This window comes from Lepidochelys kempii, chromosome 7 (genome assembly GCF_965140285.1).
Source record: "Lepidochelys kempii isolate rLepKem1 chromosome 7, rLepKem1.hap1, whole genome shotgun sequence".
Taxonomy (NCBI): Eukaryota; Metazoa; Chordata; order Testudines; family Cheloniidae; genus Lepidochelys; species Lepidochelys kempii.
Window position 1 is genome coordinate 48025854 of NC_136386.1, and position 22664 is coordinate 48048517.

General features: G+C 54.2%; 1 protein-coding gene across 4 annotated transcripts in view; it reads left to right on the forward strand.

The window, feature by feature from the left end:
- CACNA2D2 (calcium voltage-gated channel auxiliary subunit alpha2delta 2) overlaps positions 1–22664 on the forward strand; it is a 588723-nt gene that overhangs the window by 531506 nt on the left and 34553 nt on the right. For 3 of the 4 annotated variants that reach the window (XM_073352554.2, XM_073352560.2, XM_073352556.2), the window contains exons 15-22: positions 1709–1798; positions 2378–2449; positions 9979–10053; positions 11266–11340; positions 16815–16886; positions 17581–17652; positions 17894–17955; positions 22569–22645. In XM_073352554.2, coding sequence (XP_073208655.1) covers positions 1709–1798; positions 2378–2449; positions 9979–10053; positions 11266–11340; positions 16815–16886; positions 17581–17652; positions 17894–17955; positions 22569–22645 — 595 coding nt within the window. The remainder of the gene's footprint in view (positions 1–1708; positions 1799–2377; positions 2450–9978; positions 10054–11265; positions 11341–16814; positions 16887–17580; positions 17653–17893; positions 17956–22568; positions 22646–22664) is intronic. The other variant, XM_073352555.2, reaches the window with a different exon arrangement.

Here is a 22664-nt window from a genome sequence, read left to right on the forward strand (position 1 = left end):
CAGAGTCCCCCAGGTTAATAGAGTCCCCCAGGTAAAGGAAAGGGAGTGGGCACCTGACCAAAAGCATCAATGGGATGGCTAGAATTTTTTAAAAATGGGAAAAAAGCTTTCCCTTTGTCTCTCGGTTGTTCTCTTTTGGCTGAAGAGACAGGGGCAGCAGGAATACTGTGTAAAGTTTAAACCAGGTATGAAAAATTATCTTCCGTACCTAGAAGGATTCACTGGGACAGGGAATGTTTAGATAGATGTGATCAGGTTTATTTCTTTATTTTGGCTTGTGGATTTCCTCTGTGCTAAGCTCAGGTATTTTTGTTTTCTTTTGTAATGTTAAGCTGGACCCCGGGAACCATTCCTAGTGTTTAACCCCTTTTCAGTTGCTTTATAAGATCTAGCAATTGCCTGATTTTCCAGATGTGTTTCCTTTCTTCTTTTTTTAATAAAATTTACCTTTTTTAAAAACCTGATTGGTTTGTGTCTTAAAAGGTCTGTGCATATGTTTTTCAATTAGCTGGTGGCAACAGCCGGGTTTCCCTTTTGTTTGTTTTCTTTCTCGGCTTCCCCAAGGGAGGGGTGGACAAGCTGAGGGGCCTCAGGGAAAACTTCCCAAGTGAGTTTTTCCAGGATTTGCAAGAGGCAGTTTTTCACTTGGGTGATGACAGCGTTTACCAAGCCAAGGTCAGAGAAAAGCTGTAACTTTGGGAGTTTAATACAAGCCTGGAGTGGCAAGTATTAATTTTTAGAATCCTTGCGGGCCCCCACCTTCTGCACTCGAAGTGCCAGATTGGGGGATCAGCCTTGACATGTGGCCAGTGGGTCTGGTGATGTGATCAGGCCTTGGAGAGGCCTGGAGCGAGAAGGCACTGCAGGAGGTTGGCAGATGCCTGCAGATGCAGCAGGGAGGAAGGAGGCTCCCACCCCCAGGGCAGAAGGGCCCAGCTGGGGACTCTAAAAAGACAAACAGGTCTTGGGAGGAGAGGGGCTGGGCCCTGTGGGAAAGTGGGGCAGAGGAGACTTTATGTTTGAGTTTATTTTATGGCAATAAACCAGCCCTCAAGGAGGGGCATTGTTACTGGGCACAAATCTCTATGGAGCTACTGAGTGAAGGGGAAACTGAGGTAGGGTACTGCAGAAGCCACCCCTGGCAGCAAGGGGGAGCTTGAGAGGCAGCCGACCATGTTGCAGGGTTGCTATATCAGCCTTTAAAGGGGAAGTACTGGTGTGGCAGCTTTCATCCCGCCCAGCCCTAGATGAGACAAAGACCCAGCCGCACCCAGATCAGCCGGGCAGGCACCGTTGCATGCTATGGGGTTGCATGGAGCCCCCAGCTACGAGTCCCTCTGGCTGATGTTGGCTATTTCCAACAGGAGAGCCAGAATGGGAGTAGGCACCGTGGGATTGAGGGGCAGCTGAGGGGCCGGGTTGGTGGGAATGGAGCAGAGCCCACAGCCCACTGAGGATGGGACCAGGGCTAAGAAACTGAAAGCAGGAAGGCCCACATCTCTCCTAGGGCCAGGAGTAGCCAGGGATGTGGGGGAGCAAAGGTGGAGGGATCTCCCTGGCCTGGGCTCTGTCACATACCCCGCATATGAGCCGGTGTTTCTCCTCTCACTGCTCCCAGCGGGGCTGGGGCTGCGTGTGCCCATCTCTGATGGGCCAGGGGGGGTTCCCGTCTCTGTCTCATGGCTGGCCTCTCTCCTTGTGTCTGCAGGAGTACCTGGATGTGCTGGGAAGACCCATGGTCCTGGCAGGGAACAAAGCAAAACAGGTTCAGTGGACCAATGTCTATCAAGATGCTCTGGTAAGCAAGACAGAAGCGAGCCCTTTCCCCACCGCGCCCACCTGTGCTTTTACTCCCCCAGCTGCTGGAGCAGCTGCTTGCTCGGTGCTGCTCCATGGACATTTAGCTTCGGTTTCCAATTAGCAGGGGGTTATGATAATGCTTTAGGCTCTTCAGTCAGAGAGCTGGGAGCTGCTAGCTCCCATCAGGGACTGGGTAGCCTGGCTACATGTGGACAGTCCTGGCAATTACCCCCCGCGGGACGCAGAACCCTCAGGGTAGATTTACAGCCGCTCTGCTGGTGCCAAAAGGAAACCACATGGCGACCCCCCTTCAGAACTTCACGGTGGGAGGGAAGCATGTCAAGCCAGACACAGGTAGCAGATCCTTGTCGACACAGTGGACCCCCAGGGCTCGGTACTGCAGCTCACCAGCTCCGTTCTGTGGCCTCTGTCCCAGCCTGGGATAAATGCCCAGATTTCCCCAGCCATGCAATGGACCCAGGCCAGCAGTAGCGCAGAGCCTGCGAAGGAGCTGTCAGACCGGAGCAGACATGTCCGAGAGCTTGCTTGACTGGTTGCCTTTCCTTTCTCTGTCCAGGGCCTGGGCTTGATGGTGACTGGCACCCTGCCAGTGTTTAACCTCACGGAGGATGGCGGCAGCAACAGAAAGGTATGAAATGTTACCGTCCTCTCTCCAGCTCTAGGGGCCCGTACACCCCTGTAAACTAAGAGAAAGTGCAGGGGTATCCGTGGGGTCACACTGGGGCCAAGCCAGTGGGAGTGGAGAATCAAGTCATGCCTGTGTGTGTGTGTGTGTGGTGGGGAGAAAGACAAAACACAACCTAGCATTACTGTGCATAGTGTGTGTCAATTCAAACTGCATCCCAAACAGGGACGGGGGGGACCAGGAGCCAGCGGGAGAGGAGGAAGGGTTTGTCTTCCAATGAGACTAGGAAGTGGAGAGCTACAGGGAGGCTGGCTCAGCCGGCAGCAGCTGCAGAGGCCGTGGCCCTTGTAGCCGCAGGTGAGAGGTGGCATGGAGAGAGGCAGAGAGCACAGGGACAAGAGGAGCGGATGGGAGATTGGGGCATTTGGAACTGGCTGGAGCGAGTCCCTGCTGGGTTTTAAAGAGGAAGATGATAGCTCAGAGCTCAATCACAAATGAATCTGGCCAGAAAACTAGCAGGAGAGATGGGTACGTGTTGGACTCGGTACCTTGTTTGCTGTCCATTTTCTGTTCCCTGCCCATCTTCTTGTGCTGGAGACAATCGCTGGAGTCACTGGCTGGGCAGGGAGGGACAATCTATGCAGGGATTCTCTCAGGCGTGCCACCTTTTGCTGCAAGCTCAGGCTTTCTCCCAAGCTAAGCAGACTTGCGTGGATCAGTATTGGGATGGAAGACGTCACAGAACAACACTTGGTGCTGCAGGAGGTGGTGATGAGTAAGGCTACGATTTTGTCATGGATATTTCTAGTGAAAGTCATGGACAGGACATGGGCGATGAACAAAAAATCACGGAAGCCATGACCTGTCACTGACTTTTACTAAAAACATCTCTGACAAAATGGGGAGAGAGAAGGGTCCAGCATCCTGCCCCTGCAGTGGCTGAGAGCTGCGGGAGGACCCCTGCCAGCGGCCACTAAGCAGCTCCAGGGTCCCACTGCCGCCGGTGGCTGGGAGCTGCAGGGGAACCCCTGCCAGTGGCAGCAGCTGGGCAGCTCAGGAGTCGCCACCAACGGCAGCGGCCAGGTAGTTGCGGGGGGTCCCGCCAGAGGGTCACCTGTCGCCTGTGGAGGCTGGTCAGCTGCGGGGCCCCCAATGTCATGAAGGTCACTGGAAGTCTTGGATTCCGTGACTTCTGTGACCTCCATGACATAATCTTAGCCTTAGCGATGCGTGCTCAGCAGGTGGTGTTCTCCCTGTCCCAGCCTTGAACCGGCTGGCAAAGATCCCCCTCCCCCTTGCATAAGATGGAAAATCAAGTTCTTGACGATTTAAAAATGCCTTGCTGCTTTGTGAAATGGAAGGGCTGTTTGCCCTGGTCTTTCGCCAAATTCCTAGCCTGCCTCCCTGTTTTACCAGCTCCCACGGGATGTGATATTCTTCCCTTCCCTCCACAAACTGTTCTATAGCACTGCTGTGCCCTGCTGAACAGCTGCTGCTTTCCACCCCGGCAGGGGCTGTGTGTCTAGAGCTGGATCCCTTTTTATCCCGTCCGTAAGAGGGGCAAGTGCGAAAGGCTCCACCAATTACCGTTGGTAAAACACTTTGTGATACTGGGACCAAAGCATCTGTGTCAGTGGATAGCGTCATCACGGGAGATGGGATGCCGCCAATTCCACGATCTCCCCACTGCTCAGGCTGTGTTGGCACGAGGACGTGCGTATGTGAGAGGCAGGGAGAGGCGAGGAGGAATCGCTCAGATGTTTCTGGTGATGGCGAAGCTCTAGAAGAAGCACAGTTGAGCCGTGGGGTCACCGCCCCCCCCCAAAGCTGGAGGGTATCAGTGCAGCCTGGATGTCAGGAAATCAGTGGAAGTTAGAAGCCTAAATACCTTTGTGGATCTGGGTCTAAATTCTGGTTATTTGGCCTTTCCCTGCCTGCTGGGTTAAATGAAGGATGATTTTTGCTTGTGGCTGTAGAGTGCCACTGAGCGGTACCATAGCCGGCTGGGTTAGCCGGTCCTCTGCAGTCGCTAGCCCCTCCTGGTTGCTAATGCTAGAGTTTGCCAGGGAGCTTTCCATCCGGCTGCCTACATCCATACCCAACATGCCACTACATGTCCAGACTGTACCGTAGGGCTGCACAGGCTGCTACCTAGCAGGGAAGCTACCTCGGGACCCCTGCCCTCCCCTTGCAATCACATCCCTGGGGGAGCAGCATGGAGCAGAAAAGAACTTCATGTGTTCGTAGCTTCTTTGCATGCAAGGTGGCAGCTGGTGCCAAGGAGGCAGAGCCAGCACCATGTGACCAGGGACACACCCTCCCACCCCTGCGTGCCAGTACTCACTGGTGCGCCATAGGTAAGGCTAAGATTTTATCACAGATATTTGTAGTAAAAGGGTCAGGTCATGGGCAATAACCAAAAATTTGCAGAAGCCCATGACCTGTCCCTGACTTTTACTAAAAATATCCCTGAGAAAATGGGGAGAAAGGAGGCTCCAGCACCTACCGCAGTTGGGAGCTCCAGGGTCCTCCCCCACCCGCCACGATTGGGAAGCTGCGAGGGTCCCCTTGCTGCCCATGGTTGTTGGGAGCTTCAGGGCCCCTCTATGGACAGTGACTGGGTAGCTGTGGGGCCCCTCCACCGCCCGCGGTGCCTCAGAGCTCCGGGAGGGGTCCCCGCCGCCCATGGTGGCAGAGTGGTCCGGGGTCTCCCTGCCACCCACAATGGCTGGGAGCTCTTGGGGGGGTGGCATCTAGATAACTGCAGGCTTCCCCCTGCCACCCGCAGCAGCTGAGAGCTGTGGGATCCCCTCTCAGAAGCTGGGAGCTGCAGGGTCCCCCCGTGGCCTGGCAGCTGGGAGCTCCAGGGGGGGTGCATGTGGCAGCTGGGAGTTACAAGGGGGTCCTGCTGCCAGCAGCACTTGAGAGCTGCTCAGGAAAATGTCACAGAGGTCTCTGGAAGTCACGTAGCCTTAGCCATAGGTCATAGCTTGAGAACGGCAACTATGTGACCTGTAAGGGCCTGATCCTGCCAAATTTGCATTGATTTCCATGGAAGCAGGATCTCTGAGGCTGCGTCGGAGGAAGTGCAGGACAGGAGAGACTCATCTCAGTGTCTGATGTGTTGGATTTGGTCTCTCGTTTGCTCTCTGTCAGTTTTCTCTTTCCTGCCCATCTTCCTGCCCTCCAGACAAGAACCAGCATCACTGAGGCTAACGCTCTGCATTCTATCCTTGACCTCCGACCTTTCCTAGCCCTCTCCTCCCAGAACCCCCTGACTCTTCTGCCACCCACCCCATCCACCTCCTCTTCCCTGGGTCTCTCCAATGGTTTTGTTTCATGTTATTATTATTATTATTACAGTTTATTTATTCTCCTGGTCAGTTTTTTTGCTTCCAGGCAAAAACAAAAAACCCTTTAGATACTGAAACAAAAGAGCACCTCTGCTCCGGGGGGCATCAGCCACAAAGACGAGCCAAGGGGGGTAAGGTTGGGAGCTTGGGCCTGGTTTAACTTCCATTGCAATTCCCTGGGAACAGAACCAGAGCCATGAGGATTCGGATAACATGAGCTGGATCAACCCACCCGAAAAGGCAGGGCTGGGACAGCTGAGATGCTGCATTCACCCCAGCAGCTATGGATGTCCTGAGGGGGGTTGCTGGGGTTAGGGGGAAGGAGGGATGTAGAGAGATGGAGCAGTGGCTCCTGTTTCTCTGTGGAGCTTGTTTGCAGATCAGGGAGACAGGGCAGGTGAGGAAAGCAGTGGTGGGGGTTAGTGAACCAATGTATGGCTCTGTATGCCAAATGGAGCTCTTCCCCCAGCCTCCTTCCCACTGGGCTTTCTTGCCAGTTCTTGTAGTTTCCCGGGTTGATACAATATTAAAGGACAAAAGTTGTGCAGCTAGACCCAGCTTGTGCCAACCCATAGGGGGTTGAGGGAGCCACGTGTGCCATGGTGGCTATTTGTGCTGGAAACCAAAGCACAGGCTGGAGTCCCAGCTGTGGCATGTGACGTGGCCCTGGCATGCTGCGTAGGGATCCGTTGCTGGGACAGCAGCCCATGGTCCTTCAGGAGATGCTCACGACCCTTTCCAGGGATGCTGCATCACCGGATGTAGCCAACGGTAGGCGCTGGCGAGGGGGGAGCATCGCCAGGAGGGGCTCAGCCACAGCAGTGGTGAAGGAAGGGTGGGAAGGGAGAGCGGAGCTGGAGCACACCCCTTGCCTCTCCCCTAACAGGAATCCACCACTCCCACTGGGGCTGGCAGGACAACTCCTGCGCTCAGGTGACTGGCATCTCTAGGCTGGCTGCTCTAGCATCATCCTCTCCCACCTGCATCCACCCCGTGCACTAGCAGAGCGCGAGTCTGGGCCTGTCCCTGCTGCTGTGCGCTCTCGAGCGGTCGTGGCCCAGACCACAGGGCCTGGCTTCAGATCCAAACTTCCCCCAGCTCTGGGGGTGTGAGCAGAACCAGGATTTTAAACTGCCCCATTCTTGGGAAAGGAGCCAGCTGCCAAGGTCTGGATCCAGATCTGAAGTTTCTGATAGTTTGGTTCCAGATTTTGGGCCCACCTCTACGCAGGACATGCCCATTCCCTTCTCCACCCTCACACATCCTGCCCTTCCTGCCCTGGAGGAAAGCCCCAGGTGCCCAGAGATTTGCTCCAGCGTAACAAAGAGCAGGCCACCAGCTGCAGGGGAGTCGGATGCTGCCTGACAAGGGAGCTGGTAGGGGTGAATTCTGGGCAGCTCCCAGAGGCAGCCGGGGCAGGTGGATAAAACACAAAGCAACGAGCAAATGCGACACGTAGCCCTTGCTAACCAGATCCCCGGCAATAATGCCCTAATTCAACCACCCGCCTCAACTCACTGCTCCGCACTGGCTCAGCCTCCTCTCCCCCAGTGTCATGCTCCCCTCCTTGTACTGCTCTGGATTGATCACTGCAGCGGTATTATGTGTTCGTAAGCAGCCAGCAATCTGTTTCCCAACTGAGTAAGCAACAAGGCCAGAGACCAAGCCTCTGTCCCCTGAGGAGCTGGGCTAGTGCCTGCTGAAGCAGCCTGTCCTGTCCCACATCAAGTGGGATAGCAGCTGTGGGCATTGGTGTCTCATCAAGGGGAGCAGCAGCAGGGCAGGATGTGTGAGGGTGGAGAAGGGAATGGGCATGTCCTGCGTAGAGGTGGGCCCAAAATCTGGAACCAAACTATCAGAAACTTCAGATCTGGATCCAGACCTTGGCAGCTGGCTCCTTTCCCAAGAATGGGGCAATTTAAAATCCTGGTTCTGCTCACACCCCCAGAGCTGGGGGAAGTTTGGATCTGAAGCCAGACTTTTTGGCTCAGACCCATGTCCATACTGAGCTGAAACAGAGGCCTGGGGCTGGATTGTGGGACCCAGAGTCACCTCTAATCCTGATACACAATGGAGGAAGCATGGTCTGGCCGTCAGGGCACTAGCCTAGGACTTGGAAAACCTGGGTTAAGTCCCTGCTCTGCCACAGACTGCCTGTACGACCTTGGGCATGTCCCTTAGCCTCTCTGTGCCTCAATTTCCCAGCTGTACAGTGGGGATAACAGCCCTGCCGCATAGGATGTTGTGAGGAGAACTGCATTGAAGATGGCGAGATGCTGAGACACTACCTCAGTAAATGCCTTTGATAGATAAAATTGAGTCTTCGCCTTTGTCAAGCAGGTCCTCATGTAGCAAAATGGCTGAGACTCTTACCTACCAACCCCCCACACCCATGGTCATTTGGGGAACAATTAGGACCCAGGGGAGCAAATCCACCCTCAGGTCGAGTTGCTTTTTATGGCTGTGATCGTAGCCTGAGGAGGTTATAATTTGCTGTTCAGGTCTCACAGGTAATAAGAAGAGAACAGTGCAGAGAGCAGCAGTCAGGGCTTGCAAAACTCCATTACTGTTCTGGGGAGACCTCAGGCAGGGGGAATGCGCAGAACCAATGCTAAAGAGCTAGACGTTAAATGCTAAGACAGCCCTTGACAGCCTGAGCACTTTGCTCTTAATTAAGTGACCTGTCTTAACTTTACCCAGGGCAGCTCGGAGTCTAGCAGGCAGCCTTACAAACCAATTCTGGCTTCTTCTAATGGTCTCCTTACTAAGCCCCTCCCTCTCGTCAGCTGTTCCCTGGCACTGAACTCACGTTCATAGGATAGTCCCGTTGCTGTGATTTTTCCCTGTGCATCCTGTCCTGGCTTTGTGGTTAGTTTGGTGGCCCCAAGTCCCAGAGAGCGTCACTGTTTGCTGGTCTCTCAGTTAAGACTCTGTGGCATTTTCCATAAGGCTGGGGTTATGGATCCTCCAAGGTACATTTAGGTGCCTAACTCCCGATGGGAGTTTGACGCCTAAGTGTCTTTGAAGAGTTGAGCCATTCTGTCTTCATTTCAGTGAGTACATTCAGCCTGTTTCACACGCCTCCTGCTGTTGAACTATGGTAATCTTCTTTTCCTGCTTGTAGTGTTGCTGTGTTGCCTTTGTACTTATTGGGGTTACTCTGTACCCCAAGCCCCAAGGGTGCCAGTAGTGTATTGTGTCTTGGAGGCAAGTACAGCAGCTAGGTCTTGTAGGTGCTAGCCATGATGAGCCATTTCCTGTTTGGGTCCCTGGGGCAGTTCCGATGCCTGGGGTGCTCTCTCCAATCCAGTCTCTGTTCAAGCAAATAAGCATTTGTGGGTTTCCAAGCCAGGCTCAGTTAGTGTCTCTCACTGGGGCCCCTTTGCACTGGCTCCCAGCCCAACCGCTGCTGCTCCCCCATAAATCCCACCCAGAGCTGCACCCAGCTGTGGTGTCCAGCCGTCACAGTCTGTTCCACCCGCAGCTTTGGCCACAGTTCTGGGGTGTCTCTCCAGCTCCCTGCGGCCCCCGCTCTCCATGCGGCCCCCACTCCCAAACAGAGCCCTGGGCACTTCCTGGTTCAGGATCTTTCCCTTACCTGGCCAGGGAAAGAGGGCTGGTGAGAATTGTAGTCCACTGCTTTGCAGATCCATTACACTATATAATAGTTGCTAAATTCCACCCCCGAGCTGGCTGCATTTCAGTATTGGGGGTGGGGGGAGTTGGTAACATGTCGAGTCTGTAAAGTACTTTGGGATGAAGGTGCCTAGAGATGCACAGCTGTGAGAGAGAAACAAGCCACATCTCCAGGGTGAGTGGATAATAACATTTGTATTAGTCATTCACTGCTCCCCTGACAGAGCCCTGGTATCAGAGAGGCCTCAAATGTACTTGGAGGAGTTAAGCAAAAAGCTGTCGGGGGAACAGGCCCATGAGCATCAGCCTCTCCCATGGCTATCCCCTTGGCACGGAGATTTGAGTGTGAAGTTTCTGCTTTGACCTGCAGAAGGCCCTTCAAATCCAAGTGTCTGTGTGTGAGTGTGTGTGTGTGTGTGTGTGTGCACTTAGTGTTTGCACCCACTAAGGGAGTCGAATGGCACCTGTGCTCCCACCCACGTGGGATGCCCACAGCTCTGTCCTCAATCCTGGTGCTGACGCCACTTTGTCTGCTTCTTGCAGAACCAGCTCATCCTGGGCGTGATGGGAATCGACGTGGCTCTCAATGACATCAAGAAGCTGACGCCGCGCTACAACGTGCGTGGGGAAGTGGGCCCCACTCAGAGGGGTCCCTCGCATGCCACCTCGCAGGCCATCCCCGGGGCCATGGCGGGAGAGAGGGGAAACAGGGGCTTCTTTGCTCTGCCCTTGGCCATGAGGGGAGGGGAACGTGAGGCATAGAATGAGCAAGGCGCTGAGCAGCACCAGTCTCCCTCGGTCCTTTCTGCATCGCTTTCCTGCACCAGTCCCTGTAGCAACCCCTGCAGGAGGGACACTACGTGAAACAGTCTCGGACAGGCACTAAAGGGTACCAGCCACATCTCCAGCTGGAGTACGCTAGAGGAGCTACAGGGACGTGACTTGATCCAGCAGAGGATCTGACCCCACATGTCACACCCTGCTGAGAAAGAGCACAGCTGGGTTATACAGACCCTGCTGCCTGGCAGGGAAGCAGCAGCCTGGCTTCTGAGGGTCAGAACTCGAGGCATGTCCCTGCTCTGTCAGATCTCCTGCCTGGCTGGATTGAGAACACTTTGCCCTGTCGCTCCTGTGCATGTGTGGGTGGGACGGTCCGATCCAACCTCTGAATAGCCATCGTCCCCTGGGATCCAGGGATCCTGTCACCAGTGCCGGGGCAGGGTTTCTCTACCGAGCCAGACAGCGAGGAGTCCCTGGGCAAGGGGCGTATCAAACGTTCAGGCGGGAGGGCTCAGACAAACAGGATCATCAGCTCGGTGAGATGCTGGAGATGGCAGAGGAAGGGAGTATCGGACCGCTCCGTGCCCGGTTGCTGAGGCACCTCGATTCAGCCTGGCGTTTCACTGCGACTCCCCAGGCAGAGACGTCTCAGCAGACGAAGCCAAGTGTCAGGGAAAAAGAAGGTTCCCTCAGCCCGGGGGGGAGGACCTCAGTTGAGGTTCTGGGCCTCCCAGAATAGACTCCAGCCCCCTACAGAATGAGAATCTGGGCTGCATTTCCTTGTCCATCAAGGAGAGGTGATGGGTTCCATCCCTGGAAGGATGCGAAGCAGAGCCAGGTTTCTCTGGACCTTGGAGGAGGCAGGGGAGTCTGGGGTGGGCCCTGCAGGAGGCAGGGGCCTCTGAATTGGGATCAGCTGAGGTGGGCCCAGCACACTGAGGCTGTGATTGTGCTGGGCAGAGACCGAGCTCCAGGCCTCCCTTTGGCAAGCTCCGAGCTGCTTCTCTGTCAGAGCCCTAACCCACAGTCTCTTCTCTTCGCCTCCCGCAGCTAGGGGCTAACGGCTACATCTTTGCCATTGATCTGAATGGATACGTCCTGCTGCATCCAAACCTGCAACCCCAGGTATGGGCAGGGGCCTTGCTCCCTAGCTTTGACCCCTGCCAACAATATCTGGGCCTGGAATACATCTACTCTTCGGGGTCCCAATGCAAGGAGCCTGGAGCCCTCACAGTCCCAGGCCCTTCACCCTGCCACACCCACTGCAGTCTGCCCTGACCCTATGCAGTCTGCAACTCGCAGAGGGTCTGACTCACAGCTCCGGAGCCAAGTGTCAGCAGACAGTGCGGGGTAGGACAGCAGTAGCCATGGCCATTCCATACATATCAAAGGACACCGCTCCCTCAAGGAAGAAGATCATAGAATCATAGAATATCAGGGTTGGAGGGGACCTCAGGAGGTCATCTAGTCCAACCCCCTGCTCAAAGCAGGACCAATCCCCAACTAAATCATCCCAGCCAGGGCTTTGTCAAGCCTGACCTTAAAAACCTCAAAGGAAGGAGATTCCACCACCACCTAGGTTATGCACTCCAGTGCTTCACCACCCTCCTAGTGAAAAAGTTTTTCCTAATATCCAACCTAAACCTCCCCCACTGCAACTTGAGATCATTACTCCTCGTTCTGTCATCTGCTACCACTGAGAACAGTCTAGATCCATCCCCTTTGGATCCCCCTTTCAGGTAGTTGAAAGCAGCTATCAAATCCCCCCTCATTCTTCTCTTCCACAGACTAAACAACCCCAATTCCCTCAGCCTCTCCTCATAAGTCATGTGTTCCAGTCCCCTAATCATTTTTGTTGCCCTCCGCTGGACGCTTTCCAATTTTTTCACACCCTTCTTGTAGTGTGGGGCCCAAAACTGGACACAGTACTCCAGATGAGGCCTCACCAATGACAAATAGAGGGTAACGATCACATCCCTCAATCTGCTGGCAATGCCCCTACATATACATCCCAAAATGCCATTGTCTTTCTTGGCAACAAGGGCACACTGCTGACTCATATCCAGCTTCTCATCCACTGTAACCCCTAGGTCCTTTTCTACAGAACTGCTGCCTAGCCATTCGGGCCCTAGTCTGTAGCGGTGCATGGGATTCTTTCGTCCTAAGTGCAGGACTCTGCATTTGTCCTTGTTGAACCTCATCAGATTTCTTTTGGCCCAATCCTCTAATTTGTCTAGGGCCCTCTGTATCCTATCCCTACCCTCCAGTGTATCTACCTCTCCTCCCAGTTTAGTGTCATCTGCAAAGTTACTGAGGGTGCAATCCACGCCATCCTCCAGATCATTAATGAAAATATTGAACAAAATCGGCCCTAGGACTGACCCTTGGGGCACTCCGCTTGATACCGGCTGCCAACTAGACATGGAGCCATTGATCACTACCTGTTGAGCCCGACAATCTAGCCAGCTTTCTATCCACCTTATAGTCCATAGATCAAAGCTCTGGGCTTTTCCTGGTGCTGCACAGCCTTGGGCAGCTGGCGTCAGGACTCTGTGCCTCAGTTTTCCAATTTGTTAAAATGGAGGGTCATGAGCCTGAAAAAGCTGGACGTCACCTGCTCCATCCCTGGCGATACAGCTGCTGGAGAAGGGTGCCAGATGAGCTGGGACTCCCAGAGAGCTGGGCTCTCCCCCCAGTTAGAGCTTTGAAGGAGCAGGCCAGTGCTGATGTAGTTTGGTCTAATCCAGCCCCAAGAGAGAGAGAAAGCACCTCCGTGCCGTGGCAGGGGGAATGACAGAGACTTGAACATTCTGGATCTGGCATAGCTGTAGTGAAGTCACTGGATCGACATAGATTTATGCCAGCTGAGGTTCTGGTCACTGCTTTCAGTTATAGGGATGGGCACAGCCCCGGGCATGTGGGCAAGGAGGCTGAGAGAGAATGCATGGAACATCTTTCTCCCCCCTCACACACACACACACACACACACACACACAGCTGGAACATAGCTGGGAGTACCCCCATGGAAAGCCCCTGGAGCCTGTCACAGCTGAGATAAACCTCCCACTCCTGTTAGTGGCACTCCACCAGCCTCGGTGCCCACCCAGCTGACCAGGAAAAGCAGGGATTATGAATAACGGTGTGATCAGAGGGATTCACACATGAGATTGACTCCCCTAGTAAAGCACGTCTGCGGGACCACGTGAAATTCAGGCGCGGCCAGACAGCAAACACTGGCTTCCCACGGAGGAGCCTCTCCGGGATCTCATGGATTTTACTAGGCCACAGCCCCCTCTGCCAGGAAGAGACAGACTCAGACAGCCCTCCCTGCCCCTCTTCACTGCTGAGATGCCAGCTTTGTCTGCACCATGTGCCACAGAACAACTTTGAGCCCCCCTACCCATTGGCAGGCAGGTCAGGATCCTTATCCCCCAGCACTGAGAGGGGAAGTGACCTGCTCATGGTGATGGCAGGTCAGTGTCAGAGGGAGCCAGGAGTAGGACTGAGTAGTTTGACCCTGCCCACTGTGGCTGTTATATTGCACTGACTGGCAGGAGAGGTGGGATCAGCTTCCTGTGACCTGCAGAGGGCGCCCTTCTGATCCCCCGCCTCAAGGCGAAGGCTGATGCATTGCAATCTTGTGCTGTGCATGGACATGCTTGTATGTGTTTGAGCGTCTGCAATGGGGTGTACCCGTGAGCTTGTGCCACGCCGAGTGGGGCACCCAATCCCAGGCACATGGGCTTCTGCTGGGCCTGGGTGGATTCAATCCCCAGCTAATTACCCCTCACTCATATGCCCCCAAAACCCTCTCTAGTGCTCACAGCTGAGTAGGAAGCCCTGTTGCTCCATGGGCATTAATCGCTCCCTCTCTGGGCCATGATGTATGGGCCCCTGCTCCCCTCCAGACAGGGCGCAGAGGGATTAGCCCAGCCCTTTATGAAATATGCCTTCCTGGGGACATGAAGCAGCGAGTGGGATCATTTATCTCGTGGGGCTGCCACATCTGTCAGTGCGGGGCGGGGGAAATCGGCTCCCCGCTTCAGAGCTAATCGGAGAGATTCATCATTCAGAGGCGAGCTGGGAATTAGGCACTGAGAAATGGCAGCGGTCAGGGTGAAATATGTTTCATTGGCACAGATGTCCCACGGGGCTCATCAGCATTATTAATGGGCAGCAGAGACGGACAGGGACACAGTGGGATTTATTCACTCTCCTCCGTCCCCTTCCATTCGATGGGGCTGAAAGCGTACTTGGCCCATTCCTCTCCCCGTGGCTGTCTAGGCATGTGTTGTGTTTACCTGCCATGGCCCAGCGCAGTGAGAGAGGCCAGGGAGGGCGCATCAGTCTGAGCAGGACCGTTATCTTGGACCTGGAAAGCTGTGACATTCCCCCATTCTCAGGGACAGGCCCGAACACCAGATCGAAATGGCACCAAACTCTGGAGAGGATCAGATCTGGACTCTGCAGCCTCTGTCTCTAGACAGGACGGCCCAATCACCCCAGGTGTGAACACCCCTTGGTTCGGAATGGGATCTAGGTATCAGGGCTGCTGAGAAAGCAGGAGTGAGGGGCTCTGCCCCAGATGTTTCCTTTCTGCTGTGTAGCCCCCTTTGCCTGCACACATGTTCAGAGAACTATGGTGCCTGCGCTCGCTCCTGGCTCTGCCAGCCCAGCACACCTGCTGGGTGGATGGCTGCACCTGGAGCAGAGAATGGCCCAGCGTTCCCTGTACTGCGACTGGGGGCTAGGGGTAGGTAGGTGTGTTTGCGTGTTGCCCAGGCTGCCTGTAGGCAGGGATGACTATAGCACTACAGCAGTACCTTGGCCTGCCATTGTGGAAGGTTGGTGAGTGGGGCCAGAGGCCCCACGGCTCAAAACAGCCTTTTGACAAGAGGCTTCACTGGGAGGCAGTATGGGAAAAGCCTCCACCCAGGCTCCAGCCCAGCCCTCCAGTAACTGGGCAGGGAGCACCCCACATTCACGGATTCCTCACCCTTCCGAGTGCCCGCATGCGGCTCTTCTAGAGCTCCCAGACTGCCCCCTGAGTGCCCAGTTGGACCCGCAGGCTCCAGCCCAGCTTTATCACTCCACCCCACAGAGCTCTGAGCCAGGAGCCAGCCCCCTTGCTGTGGGGAGGGAGTCCTGTGCCCCATCGCACTGCAGCAGCCACATCAATCCCTGGCTAAGCTCCTGATGAGTGGGAAAATCTGTCCCACCCAGCATTCAGTCCCTGGGCTCTCCCCCGCTAATGGTATGTGATTGCGGCCCACACAGACACCCCAGTCCCCCCTCAACCCCTAACAACGAAGCTATTTTCATGGCCGCAGAAATAGTCCAGCATCCCTGTGGGGGAGGGGCTCCAACAGTAACCTCCTTTCTGTGCCCAGCGCGTGCTGTAAGAACTGACTGGGGGATCACCAGGGTAGGAAGCCTTGCAGACCTGCTGATCTGATTGAAAACAGTCTCCTGTTTGAGGATCAGCCATGTCATGCCTCCTTGGACATCCCCCAGCTCCAGAGCTCTCACTGGGCTGGATGCTGGGGCAGGCAAGGTCTCGGTGCCCTGACCCCTCCAGGGCACTGTTCGTCAGTTTCATTCAGTCACCTACAGGTGGCTCTGTGCCTGGGGTGCAGGCTCTGTCCAGAGAGCCCAGAGCTGATCTGCAAAACCAGGGAAGCCTGAGAAGAGCTCAGTGCTGGGTGGAAAGTGGCTGGGCAGCCACCAGAACCAGGGCTAAACACAACGTGCCAGGGTGCAGGGCTGAGCAGTGGGGACCTGCCTTGACTGCCTCAGGATTGGCACACTGAGGGTTAAAGAGCGAGTGGTTCGCTTCGGAAAAGTGACTGGACAAACAGCACTGGCAGCTTCCATGCTTCTGGTCTCCCAGGGATCCCTGTATCTAATGTGCCCAGATGGCAGACAAATGGATGTTTATTTAATCTGCTGGCCCAGCATGCGCCCCCAGGGAGCTGAGAGTCAGTCTGGGCTTATTCATTTCCAGAAATAAGGGTTCTGCAGGCAAGTCTGTCCTCTGCAACCACTGTGCGACCCCCACTACCTCCAGACTCACCCCTCACTGCCTCCAGCCTCTACCTGTGCAGCCGGAGCTCGTCTGCACGCTGTAGCGTAGAGCGCCATCTCCCGGAGCTGCGCAGGCTCTGTGGGGCTGACAGGAGTACAAGGCTGTAGAAAAAAGCTCAACAACTCTGTTCCTCAGTTTCCCCATGTGTTAAAGTTGGCTCATAACCCTCCCTCCAGGACACTGGAGAGTGTTAATTCATTAGTGTCTGTAGAGCACTTTGGAATCCCCAGTGAGCAGATGCGGGGGGTGGTACGAGGGAAGGCAAACAGCTAGACAGCTTTGCTAGTACAGCCTGTTGGGTCTCGCTCTTCCAAGCTGTTGCCATGTCTTCCAGCACCCACAATGCTTCAGGGCATTGGCTGAGCAATCGAGTGCTTTACTAGTGCACTGAGTGGCTGAGCCCAGGCTGTCAGGCGGTTTGCATGAGGGGAAGTTGACTTGGCTCCGAGCTACTTGGCTCTGCTGACCGGTGCCCATGAGCCCTCAATTCTCACCAGCCTCTTCCTCCTTTCAGATCATCAATTTCCGAGAGCCCGTGACCCTGGACTTTCTGGATGCTGAGCTGGAGGATGAGAACAAGGAGGAGGTGAGCGGGGCTCTCCCTCCACCCCTCAACCAAGACTAGGGACTCAGGCAAAGGCTGAGTTAAAAACAGCAGCTAGGGGGCCCTTCTGGCAAAGGGGCCCTGGAATCTGCTGCGTTCTGTGCACAGGACAAGCACAGCCTGGGCAGCAGGGTTCCTCCACGCTTTCCCTGCCCTGCACTGCAGGGAACAGCCTAAGGATGAGAAGGGAGGGCAGACACCTTGCGCCACTTGGTCCTTAGTGGCGGTAGGGATGGTGGGGTTTGGGCACATGAGCATCGATCCTGACTCCCTGGCATCGATCCTGACTCCCGCAGGGAAAGCGGTCCTGCACAGGATTTCTGGGGGCTGGCACATGTGAACATGATTGTACCCAGCCCTCACTCCATAAACATCCTCCACTCCCATCCCACCCGCTCACAGGGCCATCAGAGAGGTTGTCATCCCTCCGCTTTCATCTCAATGTCCCTGGGGCCGGCACGGTGCCCTGTTCTCCCTTCTGGTGATCTGTTGAGCTCTTGACTGGCCACATTCAACCCCTCCCTGTTCCCCCCTTTCCCCCATGTGTCTGGAGCGCTGGGCATGGACAGGATCACAGAGAGCCCACACGGCCAGCTGACTGCCCAGGGCTCAGCCTCTTGGGGTGCAGAGCCACGGTGTGTGTCAGGGCTCAGTTCCCTTCCTGCCTTTTCCCTAGATCCGGAGAAGTATGATCGATGGCAGCGAAGGGCAGAGAGTCATCAAGACCCTGATCAAATCCCTGGATGAGGTAAGGACTTGGCAGGGCCCACACAGAGATGGGGAGAGAAATTCTTGTATTCTTGGGGATAAAGATGGAACGCAATGGGAACCTGAGACAGTAATAGTCCTGGCGCACAAGGGGCCTGTTGCACTCAGAGCCTGGAGTGTGACTCCTGGCACTGTCCTGTCTGTGGGCTGTAGCACCCGGACTGCCATTTCAGTGTCTCTTCCTGAGCCCTGACCATGGCTTGTCCTCTTTGCAATTCCAGCGATACATCGATGAAGTCGTCAGGACCTACACCTGGGCCCCTATCAAAAGCACCAATTACAGGTGAGCAGGGTGTGGCCGGTAGGAGTGGGCGGGAGGTGGAAGGGCTCTGTTCCATCTCCTGTGTTGGCCCCTCTGAAGGCACAGAACTGCAGCGGGAAAAACCAGCTGGATGCCAGCCACCGGCTGGAGAGGGAGAAATGGGTGATAGGAGACTCCTGGTGGGGTCCAAGGTAAATGGAACGGTGGCTGGGAATCAGGAGACCTGGGTGTGGTCCCCAGCTCTGTCCTTCCTCAGCCTTCTTTTCTCAAGATTAAACATGCCCAGGTTTTTTAACCTGTCCTCACAGGTCAGGTTTTCTAAATCTTTGATTATTTTTGTTGCTCTCTTCTGGACCCTCTCCAATTTGTCCACATTTTTCCTAAAGTGCGGTGCCGAGAACTGAACCCAGCACTCCAGCTGGGGCCTCACTAGTGCCAAGCAGAGCAGGACAATGACCTTCTGTGTCATACGTACGACAATCCTGTTAAAACACCCCAGAATGATAGTAGCCTTTTTTGCAACTGCATCACATTGTTGACTCATATTCAGTTTGATCCACTGTAATCCCCCAGATCCTATTCAGCGGCACAGCCACCTAGCCAGTCAGTCCTCATTTTGTAGTTGTGCATTTGATTTTTCCTTTCTAAGTGTAGTATGTTGCACTAGTCTTCTATTGAATTTCATCTGGCATCTTACACTGCACTGAAAGACACCAAATTTCATGACAAACATTCCTAATGTCACATTCCCATGTCAGCAACTGCTCAGAGGTGTTACATAATCCTGAATGCAAGATGTGTCCAGTTGATGCTCTTTATTAACATGTAACTCACTCTGCCTAAAGGTTTGAACACATGGAGCCTGGGCAGACTGAGCCAGACAATGGATTTTTCTCTTGTTTAAAAAAAACTGTAAACCCTAGGAAATTCCATCTAAAAAAACCTATTTTAATAAACCATTAGGGTTGCACAGTTCAGAATTTGAAATTCATAAAATGCCCAAGTTAAGATTGCACGTACAACCTTAATTCTACCTTCTTATACATAGACATTACAATACATGGTAATGACATGATCACAGTCTATTTTTCAGATACAAGATGGTATCATGGAATTTTTGCTAAAGCTTTGTAAAATGTGCAAGGAATAACAGAGACTCTGCAGGGCTACAACAAGGGTATTTAAACCGCAGGGAAAAGTGGTTGGATGTATTATTGGAGAACTAGTATGTGATGAAGTAACTAATAGAGTTAGTCAGGAATTCTCCAACAAAACGTTTTTCCATTAGAAAATGGCAATTCATCAAGACCAGAACTGTTGGCAGGAAAGGGTCAGAAAATGTTGGCAGGAAAGGGTCAGATTCAACAAATCTCCCAACTCCAAAAAACATTGGGGGGAAAAGGTGTTCGGAATTTGTCAAAATGTCTTGTTTCAACATTTTCAAACCAAAAAAGTTTAGTTTTTTTTTTACTCAAAACAACTTTTTGTTTAAAAATTTTAGTTAATGGATGGTTAAAAAGTCAGGGGGGGCATTAAAAGTAAAAAATTAAACATTTTGAAATTTAAAAAATGAAACATTTTGATTAACCCAGTAATGAATTTATTTATCAGATTATCAGATTGTGAAAATTTTTGAGATTTTGACATTTCATCCCAATTCAGGACAAGAAAAAGTTTGAAATCCCCAAAATTCTCTTGGGATGGGAAAACCATTTCCCGCCCACCTCTAGTAAGTAGGGATTTTAGGGGAATTAATACTTACTAACATCGGGGCAAAGTGAAAGTTGCGTGGGCCTCCTTTAACTGGCATTTTCTTGACTTTGGCCAGGGAGTGCACCCGCAGCCTTTTCCATCCACTGCGTTATATTGTAGTGTAGCTTATTATTGCAAAACCGGCATCTTTGATGCATGAGTTTTACTGGAGAAATAAGTGAATTTATCTGACGTCTGTCTCAGAATTTGGTGGCAAGTTGCTATGACGTTCCCATCTGGCATCTGCCATGGCCCGAAATATTCACCAGCCAACCGGAGTCTCCCATTCACCTGATGATAAATGTTAAAGTAGAATGAGAAGCAAACCGCGAGTTGGGACTCGTGTGAAATCATGCCTGTGCATTGCTCATGAAGGCTATGCACGCTCGCTGCCATGAGCAGGGAGAGCGGGCAGCAGCCATGGTGGAAATAAAACCATGGACCAGTTTTCAAAGAGTCTAAGCTTCCCCGTCACTTCTCAAATCAGTGGGAGCTGCAGGTGCTAGCCTTAGAAAAACAGATCTTGCTTGCTTGCTATGGCTTCTAGACTAGAGCATAATCTGCCTTGGGGAAGGCTGTCGTCCAGTGGGTAGACAGGTTAATTGTAAGTATATCTATTCCCTAGGGATTGCTGCGAAGCAGACTAGAGAAACTGCACAGGGTCCCTGCTGTGGAGAGCCAGCCATCTGATCGCATGCATGATACAGCCACAAAACAGAGGGGTGGGCAGGGCCGTCCTTAGGCATACGCATCTGCGTAGGGCACCATGAAATTTGGAATACCAAATTGCCCCAAATTTCATGGTGTCCTAGGCAGCTGCGTGCTGCATACGCGGCAGCACCAGCCCCGGCGACCAGCCCTGTCCCTCGGCCGGCCCCCACGTGGGCTGTGCCCACTGCAAGGGACAGGGCCGTCCCTGGGGGGTGGGGGAGGCAGACAACTCCCTCCGCCCCACCTTTTACCCTTCCTCCTGTTCCGCCCCCATTCCACCTCTTCCCCCAGAAACCCCACACTCACTGGCTGCGGCGGGAAGCGGAGCAACCTGGCCCCAGCCCGCTCCAATCCGCCAGCTCCCAGCCACGGCGCTCCGCTTCCCGCTGCCGGTGAGGGCGGGGAGGTTGGGGAAAGGACGCCCCCCGCCCTCACCGGCAGTGGGAAGTCGAGCGCCACGGCTGGGAGCTGGCAGAGTAGAGCAGGCTGGGGCGGGCTGCTCCGCTTCTCGCTGCTGCCGGCGAATGGGGGGGGATCCCTTCCTCCAAGCCCCCTCCCCCGAGCGACACAGCTGGGGCCGGGGCGAGGGAAGCGGAGCGGGCTGCTCCCGGCCCCCCGCTAATTCCCCGGGCCACTCTGAGCCTGTGGGGCCCCAAAAGTGCCCACCCACAGCTCCTGCCTCCCAGACCCTGCGTAGGTCACCCAAATGGCTAGGGAGGGCCTTGGGGGTGGGGGAGTGGAAGGAAGCACAAAACGTGGGCAGTCATAAGAAGACAATATGGCCCCATCTCAGAGGCTGGACACCCAGACAGGGGCAGGGGAACAGTCCATGTGCTTATGGCTTGATAAAAAATATATGTCACTCAAATCCCTACAGGGCAATGGAAAGGGATCAGAGGAGTCCAGCTGCTTGCTGGCCTGTTGGGAGCTGTGGGCTTCCCGGACACAACCAAACCAGTTCAGACAGAGAGGGCTGGCTGTATGTGGGGAGGTGACAGATGGGGCATTCTTTGCTTCCCCTGCCCATGCAGAGCCCCTGGGGAAGGGAGAGGAGGCAAATAGCTGATAGGGAAGTGAAGGGAGCAGCACCTTGTGGGAGAGGGACAGGAGCAGAGTGGAGATGGCAGGGTTGGCAATGGACAAAATGGGGGTTAGATTAGGGAGGCGGCCCCAAAACCACAACCCCCCTCCCCAAGGCCAGAGCTGCCCCCTTCTCAGGCTCCCAACCTGTTTCGGGCTCTAACCCTGAATGGCCATCCTGGCTCTCCTCCCCACCCACACCTCTTCACTCCCCTTGTCCTTACTCCCATGCCAGCCCCCCTCTCCCAACAGTCTCCAGGGCCCTGGTCACCACTGACTTCCCCATCAGCCCATCTCGTTTCTGGGATTTGCAGGGAACAGGCTCCAGCAGCTGGGAAGGACCCTGCGTGGGAAATCAATGGTGGGGGTCTCACCTTCAAATAACATCCCGCATCAAGCTGGGCAGAACCTGGTGGCTAGGACAGCCCTAGGTCTCTTGGATCCTAGAGAGCACAGCCCCAGGCAGGTGGGGTTCTGGGTCCCCGATTGCAGAAACACCCTCCTGGATCTCCCTGTGGCTACCAGGATTGGAAGAGTCTGTGCTGTGGGGCTCTAAGACATCCACCTGCCTGAATTCCTGAACCCCTGGAACAGACTTTGAGTGCAACCCCTGGGAGGGAAGAACTGGATTTGGATCTCTGTATCCAGTCAGCTAAAGGGAATGTACTAGTTAAAGACACTTTGAAGCCATCCATCCCTATATCTAATGGGGGAGTGGGGTGGGAGAGAGTGTGTTCCAAACATTCCTTGGTGAGGTTAGCATGTTCTGGCTTTGTTCCTGGGAACTGCCCCTGTTCTCAATGGGGTTCTGTGTGGGTGCCGGGGTAGCTTGTAAAGGCAAGGACAGAGCCTATGTCCGTGTCGCTTCCTGCTCTGAAAACAGACTGCCCAGTGACTCCTAAGGGATCAGGCCCCAGATGTCCCTGATTACATTGTCAAACGCCAGTCTAGAACAACATGTTGGGTGAAATTCTGGCCCCACTGGAGTCCGAGGGCCAGGATCCTACCCCTGGATCCCCAGGATCCTACCCCTGGGAAAAAGTTTGACAGCCAGGCTAGAAACATGCTGATTTCTTCCTTCCCTTCCACAGCCTGGGGCTAGCCTTACCACCTTATAGCAAGTACTACATCCGGGCAAACCTCAGCGACCAGATTCTCCAAGTGAAGTGTAAGTAGACACTTTCCTT